This window comes from Corythoichthys intestinalis, chromosome 1 (assembly GCF_030265065.1).
Source record: "Corythoichthys intestinalis isolate RoL2023-P3 chromosome 1, ASM3026506v1, whole genome shotgun sequence".
Classification (NCBI taxonomy): domain Eukaryota; kingdom Metazoa; phylum Chordata; class Actinopteri; order Syngnathiformes; family Syngnathidae; genus Corythoichthys; species Corythoichthys intestinalis.
The window spans coordinates 63,893,414-63,908,909 of NC_080395.1; the positions used below are offsets into that span (position 1 = coordinate 63,893,414).

A 15,496-nucleotide genomic window follows, 5' to 3' on the forward strand; every position below is an offset into this window, starting at 1 on the left:
AATACATGCAGATCACAAAGTCCCTGAGCACCTTCTCAAAACTTTAACAACCTGAAGAAAAATAAAAGAATACAGGCTAACAGGAGGAGTGAATTATGCTGAAGCGCTTTTTAATGTACTAATTACAGTATACTGTATATGGATCAACCATACTTCTGTTTCCGTAACCCTCACTGCACTATGGCGCTAACAGCCTTACTGTAAGGCCTCATTCTCATATCTCAAAACTTGTAATATACACTCAGATAATAACCAGATCTATCAAACTTTAATCACATCAACATGATCCTCACAACAGTACACCTTTAGTAATTCAGGTTGAACACATGTGACACCCTCAAATGACACATCCACAGGAGCCACATACGATAAGCAATGTCATGCAGTAGAAGATGAATCTGAAACATTGCCTGTCCCAGCAATATAAAGAAAAGTTAAAGTACAGCACTTGAGTTCTATGGAAATTGGGCTCTACGAAATGGCAGACTCATCAAGGCTAGAACAGGGCTCTCAGATTAAAGATCAGGTAGCAGTTGTTAGAATTACAAGTAGGAATTATTGTGATTGAAAATGCTTTTTTTGACACTCGAAACTGATTACTAACACCAAACTACAGGGTGTTACAAAATAGTTGACCCCATTCTAAATGCCCATATCTCGGAAACTACTTGATGGATCTTAATTAAACTAAATACACTTTATGTTGAAGGTCATAAGTTTTTTTGGTTAAATTTACAAAGAAAATAACAATAATTGTTGGTTCTATGACAGATTTTCATAAATGTTCAATATGAGCGCCGCCTGTCACTCTGCACACGTCAAGTCGGTATTCAAACTCGTACCAAACTCGCTGAAATTTCTTGAAATTTTTGGTTCCAAGTCCTAATTTGTTTTGTAGTCGGTGCCTTCTTTGCAAAATTTGTGAAGAAGGCAAGCTGCACTGTCTTCGGTGACTGAGTCCGAGCATACTCTAACACGCAAAATGCCTTTTCTTTTGAAGTCAACGGCATTTCTTAACCTGAAAAGATAGAAATGCCAAATGTTACACACAAAAACGTGAAACATTTTTACACAAGCTGTAAAAATTTGAGGTTATTCCAACAAAAATTGACAAAATTATTGGCCTGCGAAATGGGGTCAAACATTTTGGAACACCATATATATATAAAAAAATAAAAACATATAAAGATTTACAGTAACTGAGGTTATCAATGCTTGGCTGGTGTGCGAACACATACTGTACACGTTGTACAACTCTTAAGGCTGTTTCAAACTGGCGGCAGCCTAGTGTGATGGGTTCAGCGACAACTCATTCATTGTGTATGTGGAAGGGCACTTCTCAGTGAAAGTGAGAGGTGGGCGGCTGTTTTGGGCGAAACAGCAAGTTTGAATTGAATTTGAGCCTTGCTCTATTTTCAGAGTGCTGCCGCGCTGACGTCAACGACGCATCCATTAGCAGAGAGGCAAGCGGACTTATATCTGTGCTATGAGGCTGTTTCGGCGGCCGGATATATGCAAACCATGGCCGACGAAAGCTTGATAAAGGCGCTTTTTTAAAGTTTCACAAGCTCTGGGACACTCTAAAAATATACCTCTCCTTGCTGAGCTAAATGATACCTCGATGTGCGTTTGTGTGGAAATGTAGTTCAGGAACAACAACAAAAAAAAACTCCTCACCTTCTCACCGAAACTAGTATTATACTGTAATGCCGCCTACTCCTTTAAATATAAAAAGTCGCTGTTTTCTTGTGCAACAATGAAAAATAAACGCAATAAATGCTTGGGACTACGATAAATATGCTTGCTGTTTGTCACTTCCTGACAGCATCTACGTCAGGCAACGTGGCTCCTTCTGTTTAGCGTTTGCCGTGGACTGCTCTTCACACTGGGCTGAGGCTAGTGTGAAAATAGCGTCACACTGGGCTGACGCTAGTGTGAAAAAGCCTTTACTTGCAATGTAATGGATGTTATTAACATACTGCATGGCCTTATAAATTTGAGATACTAAATGCTATACTGATAAATTACTGCTATATTTGGTTTGCACTATAATGTCATGACTCATGAGACCTTGTTAATTGTGCATTAATTCTAAGGTTACTCACAAAATAAGACGTGAGCAAAAGTCAGACACTACAGTGGGGCAAAAAAAGTGTTTAGTCAGTCACCAATTGTACAAGGTCTCCCACTTAAAAAGATGAGAAAGGCTTGTAATTTTCATCATGGGTATACCTCAACTATGAGAGACAGAAAGAGAAAAATAATCCAGAAAATCACTTTGTCTCAAATTGTAAAGAATTTATTTGCAAATCATGGGGGAAAATAGGTATTTGGTGAAGAAATAAAGTTCATCTCAAAACTTTGTTATATTCCCTTTGTTGGCAATGACAGCGGTCAAAATATTTTCTATTAGTCTTCAAAGGTTTTCTAACACTGTTGCAGGTATTTTGGCCCATTCTTCCATGCAGATCTCCTTGAGAGCAGTAAGGTATTTGGGCTGCCGTTGGGCAACACAGACCTTCAACTCCCTCCAAATATTTTGCATGGGTTTGAGCTCTGGAGACCGGCTAGGCCACTGCAGGACCTTGAAATGCTTCTTACGAAGCTACTCTTTGTTTCTCGGGCAATGTTTGGGATCACTGCCATGCTGAAAGACCCAGCCACGTTTCATCTTCACAGCCCTTTGTGATGATAAGGAGGTTTTCACTCAAAATTTCACGATACATGGCTCCATTCATCCTTTCCTTTACACAAATCAGGGCTCCTGGTTCCTTTGCAGAAAAAATGCCGTAAAGCATGATGGTTCCACCCCTAAGCTTCACAGTAGGTATGGTGTTCTTTGGATACAACTCAGCATTCTTTCTCCTTCCAACACAAGAAGTTGTGTTTCTGCCAAAAACTTCTATTTTGTTTTCATCTGTCTATATGACATTCTTCCAGTCCTATTCTGGATCATCTAAATGCTCCAACTTCAAACGGGCCTGGACATGTAGTTGCTTAAGCAGGGTAACAAGTCTGGCACTGCAGGATTTGAGTCCATGGTGGCGGAGTGTGTTATTGATACTAGCCTTTGTTACTTTGGTCCCAGCTCTCCCCTGGTCATTCACGAGGTCCCCCTGTGTGGCTCTGGGAATTTTTCTCACTGTTCTTGTGATCATTTTGACTCCCACGGGGTGAGATCTTGCATGGAACCCCAGATTGAGGGGGATTATCAGTGGTCTTGAATATTTTACACTTTCTAATAAATGCTCCCACAATTTATTTCTTCACACCAAGCTGTTTACCTATTGCAGATTATGTCTTCCCACCAAGGTTCAGGTCTACAATTTTGTTTCTGGTGTGTCCTTTGACAGCTCTTTGGTCTTGGCCATGGTAGAGTTTGAAGTGTGACTGTTTGTGGTTGTGAAAAGGTGTCTTTTATACTGAGAACTAGTTCAAACACATGCCATTAATACAGGTAACGAGGCTGCGGACAGAGGAGCCTCTTATAGAAGTTACAGCTCTGTGGAAGCCAGAAATCTTGCTTGTTTGTGGGTGGCCAAATACTTCTACCATTATTTTTAATAAATTATTTAAAAATCAGACAAAGTGATTTTCTGTTTTTTTCCCCCTCATTCTGTCTCTCACAGTTGATGTATACCTATGATGATAATTACAGTGGGGCAAATAAGTATTTAGTCAACCACTAATTGTGCAAGTTCTCCCACTTGAAAATATTAGAGAGGCCTGTAATTGTCAACATGGGTAAACCTCAACCATGACAGAAAGAAAATAACATTGTTTGATTTTTAGAGAATTTATTTACAAATCATGGTGGAAAATAAGTATTTGGTCAATACCAAAAGTTCATCTCAATACTTTGTTATGTACCCTTTGTTGGCAATAACGGAGGACAAACGTTTTCTGTAACTCTTCACAAGATTTTCACACACTGTTGCTGATATTTTGGCCTGTTCCTCCATGCAGATCTCCTCTAGAGCAGTGATGTTCTGGGGCTGTCGTTGGGTAACACAGACTTTCAACTCCCTCCTCAGATTTTCGAAGGGGTTGAGATCTGGAGACTGGCTAGGCCACTCCAGGACCTTGAAATGCTTCTTACGAAGCCACTCCTTTGTTGCCCTGGCTGTGTGTTTGGGATCATTGTCATGCTGAAAGACCCAGCCACGCCTCATCTTCAATGCCCTTGCTGATGGAAGGAGACTTTCACTCAAAATCTCTCGATACATGGCCCCATTCATTCTTTCCTTTACACAGATCAGTCGTCCTGGTCCCTTTGCAGAAAAACAGACCTGATGTTTCCACCCCCATCTTTCTCCTCCAAACACAAGAACCTGTGTTTCTACCAAAAAGTTATATTTTGGTTTCATCTGGCCATAACACATTCTCCCAGTCCTCTTCTGGATCATCCAAATGCTCTCTAGCGAACCGCAGATGGGCCTGGACGTGTACTTTCTTCAACACGTCGGCAGTGCAGGATTTGAGTCCCTGGCGGCGCATTGTGTTACTGATAGTAGCCTTTGTTACTGTAGTCCCAGCTCTCTGTAGGTCATTCATTAGGTCCCCCCCGTGTGGTTCTGGGATTTTTGCTCACCGTTCTTGTTATCATTTTGACGCAACGGGGTGAGATCTTGGCTGGAGACCCAGATCGAGGGATATTATTAGTGGTCTTGTATGTCTTCCATTTTCTAAAAATTGCTCCCACAGTTGATTTCCTTACACCAAGTGTTTTACCTATTGCAGATTCAGTCTTCCCAGCCTGGTGCAGGTCTATAATTTTGTCTCTAGTGTCCTTCGACAGCTCTTTGGTCTTGGCCATAGTGGAGTTTGGAGTGTGATTGACTGAGATTGTGGACAGGTGTCTTTTATACCGATAATGAGTTAAAACAGGTGCCATTAATACAGGTAACGAGTGGAGCCTCGTTAGACCTCGTTAGAAGAATTTAGACCTCTTTGACAGCCAGAAATCTTGCTTGTTTGTAGGTGACCAAATACTTATTTTCCACTCTAATTTGGAAATAAATTCTTTAAAAATCAAACAATGTGATTTTCTGTTTTTTTTTTTCACATTCTGTCTCTCATGGTTGAGGTTTACCCATGTTGACAATTGCAGGCCTCTCTAATCTTTTCAAGTAGGAGAACTTGCACAATTGGTGGTTGACTAAATACTTATTTGCACCACTGTACAGGCCTCTCTCATCTTTTTAAATGGGAGAACTTGCACAATTTGTGCCTGACTTAATACTTTTTTCCCCCACTGTATATGTAACCTCCCTTCATCGAAGTTGCAGAATGAGCTATGAATAAAGAATAAGATGGTGTCAGTAAAAAAAAAAAAAAAAAAAATCTTTTATATGTGATGCAAGTTGTGTCACCCACTTTACTTTTGAAAGTTGAATTTATTCAAAGACAAGAACTGAAATTTATACACAAGTGATAAAAAAAAATAATTTTAACATTTTGTAATAGGAAAAAAAGTCATTGAATGGATTTACACATTCACCTAAACAAAGAACAGAGCAAGCACATGCATCATTAGTGCACAACATTGGGAATAAAGGTGTTTTGTTTGTGTGTGTGTTATTCTGTGTGTCATCGTGACTAGTCCACCATCCAGTGACTGCTAGCTATTTGAAAGTATTTACATTTAAGCTTGCACTGTAGATTCATGTAGTTCTGTTTTTACTCTGCTTGTTTCCCTAAGACCTGAACAAATGGAGCGATAGTAGTGAGGTAGGTAACCAAAGCAAGTCCCTGTCACACTGCACAGCTAAGAACTATGAAGGGGTTAAGATTGTCATATGATTACAATCCATCCCAACCTTTAGCTCTTCGTCTGTGGTCATTGACGTCCCGCAGGACTGTGTTACTGAAGCTCTGATAGAAGTGAATATAGAAGATAGAGTGGCAGCAATGGTGCTTTTGGGAAGAATGATCATCATCAACAACTGTACTGTCTCTTCAATGCTTCAATTTTAGTGTGATTTTTTTTTCTTCTTTTTTTTTTTATAAGAAGTTCAAATTTCTACTGAGATTCATTGTTCAGTACTTAAGGCAAACACTTTCTGCCATTATTGGGAAAATCAGAGGACAAGGTTCTAGAAACTAAATAAAAGTTGAACCTATGATTTTTTCATAACGACATTTCTTCAGTCTTCAAAATAAATAACACTCCTAGGCACATATATGGAGCTGATAACTACTGTCAAAGGGATCTTTGTGGTAAACTCTTGCAATAACACAGTATGGTTTTGGACAAGTTTGTTTGGTAATTTGTCTATAGTTGTGACGGTAGTAAGAAATGTATTTTGTCATTGCGTGCACATGCTATCAGGCGTTTGACATAATTGGTCTTAGGTGTTGCCTACCTCTTGCCCAAGGTCAACTCGGATAAGCTCTAGGTCACTCGTGACCAAGGTGAGGGGCAGTGATAAAGAAAAATGGATGGATGTCATATACTGTGTTTGACAGACAGCCAAGAGTGTAAAAAGAACCTGATTTATTTAGCCCATGTGTATTTCAGCGTGCTATAGTACTTCCTTCTCAGGATTTATTTGGAGAGCTAAAAAAGGTGACAGAAATGCAAGTATGAACTGAAGCACTGTAACTTGCACTACTCTTCTTCACAATCTACTAAATGAAGTGGCATCAACCCTCTAACATTACTCTCAACAAGCGACTGAGTTAATGACCCAAATATTGAACTATGCTAGCAAAGGTTTAAAACACGTCTTGGCAGTTTAATCAGTTTTGTGCTCGTTTTTATATAAAGAAACAAAACACAAAACCAAAATGAACACACATGAACAACATACATTGACAGACCAGCCCCCACCCCCCCAACACACACAGTCATATCACTAATTTGCATCATTTTGCAGTTGTTCAGTTGAGCATGAAACACTTCATTTAGCATTAAACTGTCTGGAAAATGTTGTTTACGGCAACATATTTTGAGGAGTGTTTGTTCTACAGAAGAAACTATTTAAAAACAAATGATAAAATAAAAAACAATAATTATTCAAAAACTATTTTAAAAAATGGAACAGCATAGCTAAAACAATGCAATTCAAAGCATTATATTATATTAAATGTAGTACTGACTGACTGTAAATACAGACAGCAAATTCTTCAAACAAAGGAAATAAGAAATTTTCATAATGTAATTAGCATACAAAGATCAACTACAACAGTGACATTAACAATGTTAATTTGAGGTAGAACATTAACTTCAGCATTTTGAAGTGCTTTATGTTGGATACTCGTTTTTCATTCTGCTTTGACAAGCACAAATGGAGAGACAACTCTTGACATCTGAGGTAGTGCGGCACCTGATCTTGTAATTCTGACCCATCAGTTCCTCTGCATGTTAAGTTAGTGTGAACACAAGGGGAAGATAAAGTCCGTAAATGCTTCCCACAACACATTCATTCCGGCTGAGGTAGGTTTTTGTTGAATAAAAGGTTCACACGAGCCAATACAGTAGGCTGTATGAGGGCCCAGAATTCACAACGGAAAAAAAAACAAAGTCCTGAGACAGAACCGACTCACACCCTGGAAGAAGGCTTAGGTCTTTTGTGAGCAACAAGAATCCAGCAACAGCAATCGTTGGTATGTCTGAGCAGGCATCTTTGACATCCACAGAAAAGTAGCAATAAGACCAATAGCTTATAACCACTTTGACATAGAGATGATCAAGATACATTTTTCGTATGTAAGTACAGTATATTGTATGTATATTTATAAACTCAAAAATGATCATCTTTGTATAACAAGGACATTTGGGGCCTCTCTTCTGTGTGCTGCCGAACACCAGAAAATAAACAACCAGACAGTGAGCGCAAATGACACTTAACTGGTAAATCTAGCAAAAACAACTTCCCCAAAACCAGTCCTAGACTCTCTAGAACTTCTTAACTTACCGATATAAATCTTTGCACAAAATGCAAACTATTCTGAAAGGAAAACCTGAGTGAGAGAGAATCTGAGTGGACACTTCACACATTGATTAGCCTTGGTTCTGTTGAGCTGTTCGGGTTGCAGGTGACTCTTGTAAGTGGATCGCTGTGCCCTGCTCCACGGTGAATTCGTCCATTGGTATTGTGGACAGTTGGGTATCATTTGGTGAGTTGGTCATGAGGGTCCCGTCAGCCTAACAATCCGTGCACGGAAAGAAAGGAACATATTTCAATGATCAATTTTCAAACATCAATTTTTGGTTCAACAAATGTGGCTTGTAATGCCGTGCGCCTAAAATATGAAAACATTTTTATGATAGGCCAGCCGTTGAAGGTGCGCCTTATACGCCGATGCGCCTTATAGTGCGGAAAATACGATACCTGCTTTCAGAAAAAACGGCACTAAACCTTGACAAGTGAAGTTAACTTGTCTTAACTTTTGAATGCACATTCAATGTTTAATACTTGTACACTTGTATAGAACTTGCTGTTCTCTCAGAAGTAACTGAATGACAGTGTTTTGTTTGTTTTTCCTCTCCCAAGGACGACAATTTTTATGCCTTTCTCTGATTCTTTTCTGTTAGTCTTTATCTCTGTTGCAAACCGCTCATGACACTATGACACCTACACTATAAGGCCATTTAGTGTTTGAAGCCTGGCAATGCGAAGATATTGTCAATGCAATGTTAGATGTTGTTTTGATGCCAAAATACTAATGACACAAAGCGAATAAAGAACGCTATTTCATAACTGATTCAGGAAATGTTTTAATTAGGGGTGTCAAACGATTACAATTTTTAATCGAGTTAATTACAGCTTTACAATTAATTAATCGTAATTAATCCCAATTCAAACCATCTATGAAATATGCCCTATTTTTCTGTAAATAATTGTTGGAATGGAAAGATAAGTCACAAGATGGATATATACATTCAACATACGGTACATAAGTACTGTATTTCTTTATTATAACAATAAATCAACAAGATGGCATTACCATTATTAACCGTCTGAGCGATCCATGGATAGAAAGACTTTTAGTTCTTAAAAGATAAATGTTAGTACAAGTTATAGAAATTTTATATTAAAACCCCTCTTTATGTTTTCGTTTGAATAAAATTGATAAAATTTTCAATCAAAAAATAAACTAGTAGCCCGCCACTGTTGATGTCAATAATTACTTACACGATGCTCATGGGTGCTGAAGCCTATAAAATCAGTCGCACCCAAGCACCAGCAGAGGGCGTCAAAACTCAAAAAAACACAACAAGTACACCTTTCACTGTGCTGTCATTTTAATGTGTTTGAACGGGGCATTTGTGCGTTAATTGCATCAAATATTTTAACGGGATTAATTAAAAAAAATAATTACCGCTCGTTAACGCGATAATTTTGACAGCCCTAGTTTTAATCTGTTTATGGTTCAAACACTTGACGTGACTTTTCCTGATCATCTCCTTGTTATAGAACAAAATAAAATGAAATGCTAAACAAAGATAACAATGTAAAAAAAAAAAAAAAAGTTCCCCTGTAATGATTAGCATGAATATTATTGTATGGTCAACCTGAAAGTTCCACCCAAAAGCAATGTATTGTGTACTTATTATGAATAGTATAAACACATTTCCCAGGTAGCCTACTTCCGCTTTACTTGCGCACGTCTGCTAGCAACCTCCGTTTTAGAATTTCTCCATCCAAAACAAAAGTGAAGCAGGAGTAACATTACTCATCAAAATCCTTTAAAAAACACATTTTGGAAGTACCGCATCCATCTGCCATCATCACGACAGGGGAGGACAACTTGTTCATGAAGGCAGATGTGGAATCAAGCTTGTGCCACCACAAAGACCGGGTGTTTTTATAGCCATGTTGCCGCTGTGTTATGGAAGGTATGTTCTTACTATCACTGCATTTTCATGTGTCCGGTGCTGAAAAAAATACTAAGGCTATAATCTTGCGCATGAAACGACTTGTTGCCTTTGATATTGTTATCACGATGATGATTGTAATTATGATGATCTTTAATAGTATTTACGACAACTACTGTACTTCTGTGGCTGCTAGCCTGTTGCTATTTAGTAGATGTAGGATGGCACAATTATGTCAACGCACAAATGCAAGCGCTACAAGTCTTTTGTCCGTTTGTTCACAGGTGGAAAACGCTGTTAAGCAAGGGAAGACAAGTTGATGTGCCTCACATCAACACTTACTGTAAGTCGATAGACAAATATCGGGACTACGTTCGTTCTACACGGGGGCGGCCGAGAGGCTGGGACAGACGATAGCTCGCCTCGCGGCGGGCCATCAGCTCAATCCCGAGTTCCAACTACGAGCTTTTTAACTGCAGCAACTTTAAGATACTCTATTGTACCTGGAATTACCGAGGACAGCGGGAGAAAGCCCGTCTGTAAGCCGCTGAGGGTATGCGTAATGTCGGGTGATAGTTTGGAGAGGCTCTCAAGCCGCTCTGGAGCTCTGCTGTCTGATATCACATTCTCGTATGCTATTTGTCTTATAATTTTATAAATTGCGAATGAAACGAGAAATGGAATCATGTTGTCCAAATGTTTTATTGCGATGAATATCAGCAATAAAAAAGAATGACATCGTATTTAAATTTATATGTACATACCTTTTAGTATTTCCTTGTAACAACAAAATCTGTGTCAGCCCTTCTCCATTCGGCAAATGTAATAAAAATTTGTAATTTCACCTCATTTTGCTCACTCAAGTGGCCGGCGTATCATTCTTCACCTCACATCAACACAAGTTGACAGTTTGGTTTAATGTTGTCAACGAATGATCAACGAAGTGATAAGAACAATTATACATTCTTTTAGGAATATCCTTAGGTTTAAATCACATCCTTAACTTCTTGTCTGCAGTTGGTTTCGATTAAAGGCGTATGGCGAGGTAGATCCACACTAGTTGATAGCAACTACCAGCTGGTCGCTGATGAAAACATTCCACTTCCAACCATACATAGTATATAGGCGCTTCCAGGAGATCACACACAACCCAGAAAGTCTCGGCGTGTCATCTACGATCCATTTTTGGAGATTCAGTGGGTTCCTCTGCTTTCATTTTGCAGTTTTAACTTTGTCAACACACTGTTCACTTCAACCACAATTAAAGTTGTTCTTTCTAAACCGCAAGTTCGGAGCAGACATTTTCCAAGTTGGCGCCGTCCATATTTTGCCCAGGAAACTTGTCTCTAGAAACATTTTAATCCACCTGTAGGTTATTGTTAAAGAAGGGTTAGGGTTAGGATTAGGAAGAAGTCAGATTTCATCTTGTGAAGCCCTAGAGTTGCATAAAAAAGATAGGCATACCCTTGGGGCCAAAATCTGTACATGCCACTGTAAGTTTGTATTAGTTTTAGGGCTGTCAAAATGATCGCGTTAACGGGCGGTAGTTAATTTTTTAAATTAATCACGTTAAAATATTTGACGCAAACTAACGCATAGTGACGGGATCTCTCGTTCACTTGAGTAAACGAATCCATTCCGGTTCGTTCAGTAAAAAGATTCGTTCAAACGAATCGTTCAACGAATCGTTCGCCCCCCTCATCTCCCTCCCCGCCCAAATGAATCGTTCGGTTAGTGAACGGGAAGTGACGTTGCCGAACGAATCACCAAAGACCGCTTCGCAGTATAACTGAACGGGAAGTGACATTGCTTGGTCCCTCCCTCTCTTGCACATTGACCACTCGTCGTAGTTTCAGAAATGAGTGACAGGCGATATCATTCTGCTTTCACAGACAGCCTCGTCTCCCTCCCGCTGCTCCAAAAGCGAGGGAGAACTTCCGCGTCGTCTGTCCTAGTTCTATGGGCTCAAAGTCATGGCTCGTGCTTGCATTTCGATTTAGGACACGGTTAAACATTTTCCTTTTGAGGGGGAAGTGGGGGTTTGGGGTCGGGGGCGCACGGACTTTTAGCATGATCTTGCTCACATATACAATGCTGCTGCTTCTACCAGCCAACGCGGCATGCTCGCTGTCACGAAAATAAAAATAAATCGAAAGTTTAATTCCTAAATATGGAACGACCAACACATCATATTTACCTCTCGCTCTGTTGTATTTTTGTTTTTTATTACTAAGACGATCGTATTGAATTTTTGCACTGGCATTAATAAATAAAATAATCCGGTCAGCTCCCCTGTCGTCCCCGCATCTCAGATCGTCAAATGCTGACGAGAAATAATTGTTTGCTCTTTATGATGTCGCCTTTCTACTCTCATTAGTCTGTTAAGAAAAATGTAGACATATTGCGACATCTCCCGTGTCCGTGCGCTTTGTTTTGAGCGCTTGAGTAGCACATGATGGACGGATTGACATAATTTGTCAAACCAACCGACACCCTCTGACACGGAAAAAAAAAAACACTCGGAAAAAATTGACATGTATATACAGTTTCATTGCAAATCAGTATTATGGTGATCATACTAAATATTCTTTTTTTTCTGTGCACATGAGGTAAATATCGCTGCCATGAAGCCTCCATATAGTGACAGTTCTCTGCCCGCTTCACTGCCGTCACGCGACCGCAGCTCAGCTTTTGCTTGCCTCGTAGCTACACGTGTTTTAAATTACTGTAAATTTGATAGTATATCGTCATAGGTACAGTCCCGAGTCTGTTGAGAAAAGTAGAACACTAAACCATGCTCGCTAGATTTGTGCGGTGTTTTTGTCTGTTTGGGCAGCATTTGATAGGCTCCACGTTAACAAATATGTGACAAAGTCATTTCCTTTCATTTTATGACTCGTTCACCGCATAGTCATTACTGGAAAGTCAAGTTAGCAGCAAGCTAGGTCAGGAACCGGAGGACCGAATCACTGAACGGGAAGTGACAAAACTCAGTCTTTCCCCCCTGCCTGCACGCTTGCTGCTTATTTGGCCACACGTGGGAATGAGTGACAGACGCCTTGATTCTGTTTCCGCTCCCTCCCCTGCACGCAATGAGGCTGGCGTCTGATTGGTCGTGTGCGATGTCAGAAGACGCTGCCGCTTGCTCAACGCCCTCCCACGCAGCGAACAAGCGCCATCAACTTCATAGAACGAATCAGTGCAGATGGTGATTAGTTCGGTCTCGTTCACCCAAACAATTCGTTCAAAAAGAACGAATCGTTCGCGACCGATACAACACTACTAACGCACACGGCCCGCTCAAACAGATTAAAATGACAGCACAGTCTCATGTCCACTTGTTACTTGTGTTTTTTGGAATTTTGTCGCCCTTTGCTGGCGCTTGGGTGCGACTGATTTTATGGGTTTCAGCAGCATGAGCATCGTGTAATTATTGACATCAACAATGGCCGGCTACTAGTTTATTTTTTGATTGAAAATTTTACAAATTTTATTAAAACGAAAACATTAAGAGAGGTTTTAATACAAAATTTCTATAACCTGTACTAACTTTTGTCTTTTAAGAAAAACAAGTCTCTCTATCCATGGATCACTTTAACAGAATGTTAATGTTAATGCCTTCTTGTTGATTTACTGTTATCATAAACAAACACATTACTCATGTACAATATGTTGAATGTACAGTATATATCCGTCTTGTGTCTTATCTTTCCATTCCAACAATAATTTACAGAAAAATATGGCAGATTTTATAGATGGTTTGAATTGCGATCAATTACGATTAATTAATTTTTAAGCTGTGATTAACTCGATTAAAAATTTTAATCATTTGACAGCCCTAATTAGTTTCCCATTCAAGTGAACGGTATACCGAACCTATGCTTGTTGTAATACTAGATTGTCTCTAACAACCTAACATACTTGGCCAAAAAAGATGATTCTAACATGAAGCAAAAATACCCCCTAAATGGAAACAAAAATGCAGAAAAATGTGGGCATTGTGGAAAATGTTTACATCATTAAGTAAAACCAATGCAATAGTTGGATTCAGCACATGGAAAGATTCCTAGAATCAGCTCAAACATCCCTGATTGTACATTTGTTGACAGCCAGTGAATAAAAGAATTTAAAGAAATGTAGGTATTAAATTCTGGAGATTGCATATAGTAAGGTCAAAATGTGTGTGTAAGTGTGTATAAGACTTGGAGGTTTACAAATGTTAAATATGTCAATACAACAGTAGCAGCAGCAACAGCAAAAGCAGAGGACTCACCATGCGTGGGTCTAGTGTGTTGGGTTGGGAGAAGAATCTTTCCAGCTCATTGCTGTCAACCACTTTGTTCCCTTCTGTGCTACAATTGACCTCCATTTCTCTTCTAGTGGGTATATTCAGCCCAGAGCCCTCCCGGGAAGAAGCGGATTCCAGTGCTGTGCTGTGTGCCGCCTGGGGGGTGGCCTGAACTGCCTTACACATCATCAACCTGAGGATTAGGAGAAACACACTTTAAAACACTAGTCACATGCGCATAGAATGACAGACGTTAATCCGTAACATGGGATATCGCCAGATTCTTATCGCGGACGCACCTTCCACGGTAGCTAAAAACCAGGAAAAGAACGCAGAAGATGATGCAGGTGACTCCAATGTGAATGCCAATTACGATGCCTGTAGTGGATGTTTTGCTGTGTTCATCTTGCACACAGTCACAGGACGCATCTAGAACTGGTGAGACAGGACATAGTTAGTATGAACAAGAGTAGAAATATTCAAGATTTAATTAACACTAAAAGTAGGTAAAGGGAGTGTCAGACTGTTTGGGCCAAGCAATCACCAGATTTCTCCAATGCCTCTCGAAGTGAAACAAAGCGCATGGTGGCATTGCCATCTCCGTGTTGGTTGTATGCCAGCAGATTTATCTCATAAACCAGAGAAGGATCTGGATATAAGATACAGATTGAAACACACCACGCGTAAGTACTGTCACACAACTCTTGGAACTCTTGGTTCCTGAGAGATGATCAAGATTTGATCAAACTAACATGGAATCTGAACAAATTAAAGATCGGTATCCTGAAACTGACGGGCCAGTGAAGAACATTTTTATGTAGTGAAAATCTTAAATTAAAAGCATGTTATTGTTATGCTGTTGTATGTTAAGAGTCTATTAGGTCATGAAAGCCTTGAGAAATCTTACCCAGCTGAGTGATGTTATATCGGGTAGCGTTGCGTGGTAAGAAAATGGGACCAGTGAACACTGCTGCATGGGCTCTTCTGTAATACAGTCGGAAGCCTTGATGTTCACCCATCTTGGTGGAAGCTTCCCATATTGCTTGCACAACACTGCTGTTCACAACTTTGGCGAAAAGGGAGGGTGGTGCTGGAACTGAAATAACCACAATGAAAACAAATAATTAAATACAGTATGTTCAAATACGTTTGAGCTCTTTTCTTTTTTTTTGCCTGAGAAGGATTAAAACTAATCCTACTGTGGAACAAAAAGTGTAATCATTGGGACCCATTGTTGGGAGATTCTGGTTTTCATCCAGAATTATGTAATGCAAAGGTGATCATAGTAAGGTACCAATGCCCTTGATGACAGATTAATTTTCTTCAATCGCATCACTCATCATCAAATATTGCTCCTTGCCTTAATGTTTATTATTTTTTTAAAA

At 39.6% G+C, this 15,496-nt stretch overlaps 1 protein-coding gene across 2 annotated transcripts in view; it reads right to left on the reverse strand.

Annotated features, from left to right (window-relative positions):
- Nucleotides 1-7,106: 7,106 nt before the first annotated feature.
- igdcc3 (immunoglobulin superfamily, DCC subclass, member 3) overlaps nt 7,107-15,496 on the reverse strand; it is a 120,585-nt gene continuing 112,195 nt past the window's right edge. For both annotated transcript variants that reach the window (XM_057849104.1, XM_057849112.1), the window contains exons 10-14: nt 15,019-15,207; nt 14,656-14,760; nt 14,411-14,546; nt 14,097-14,304; nt 7,107-8,149 (exon numbers count right to left, since the gene is read on the reverse strand). In XM_057849104.1, the coding sequence (XP_057705087.1) occupies nt 8,006-8,149; nt 14,097-14,304; nt 14,411-14,546; nt 14,656-14,760; nt 15,019-15,207 (782 nt within the window). In that variant the 3' untranslated portion in view covers nt 7,107-8,005. The remainder of the gene's footprint in view (nt 8,150-14,096; nt 14,305-14,410; nt 14,547-14,655; nt 14,761-15,018; nt 15,208-15,496) is intronic.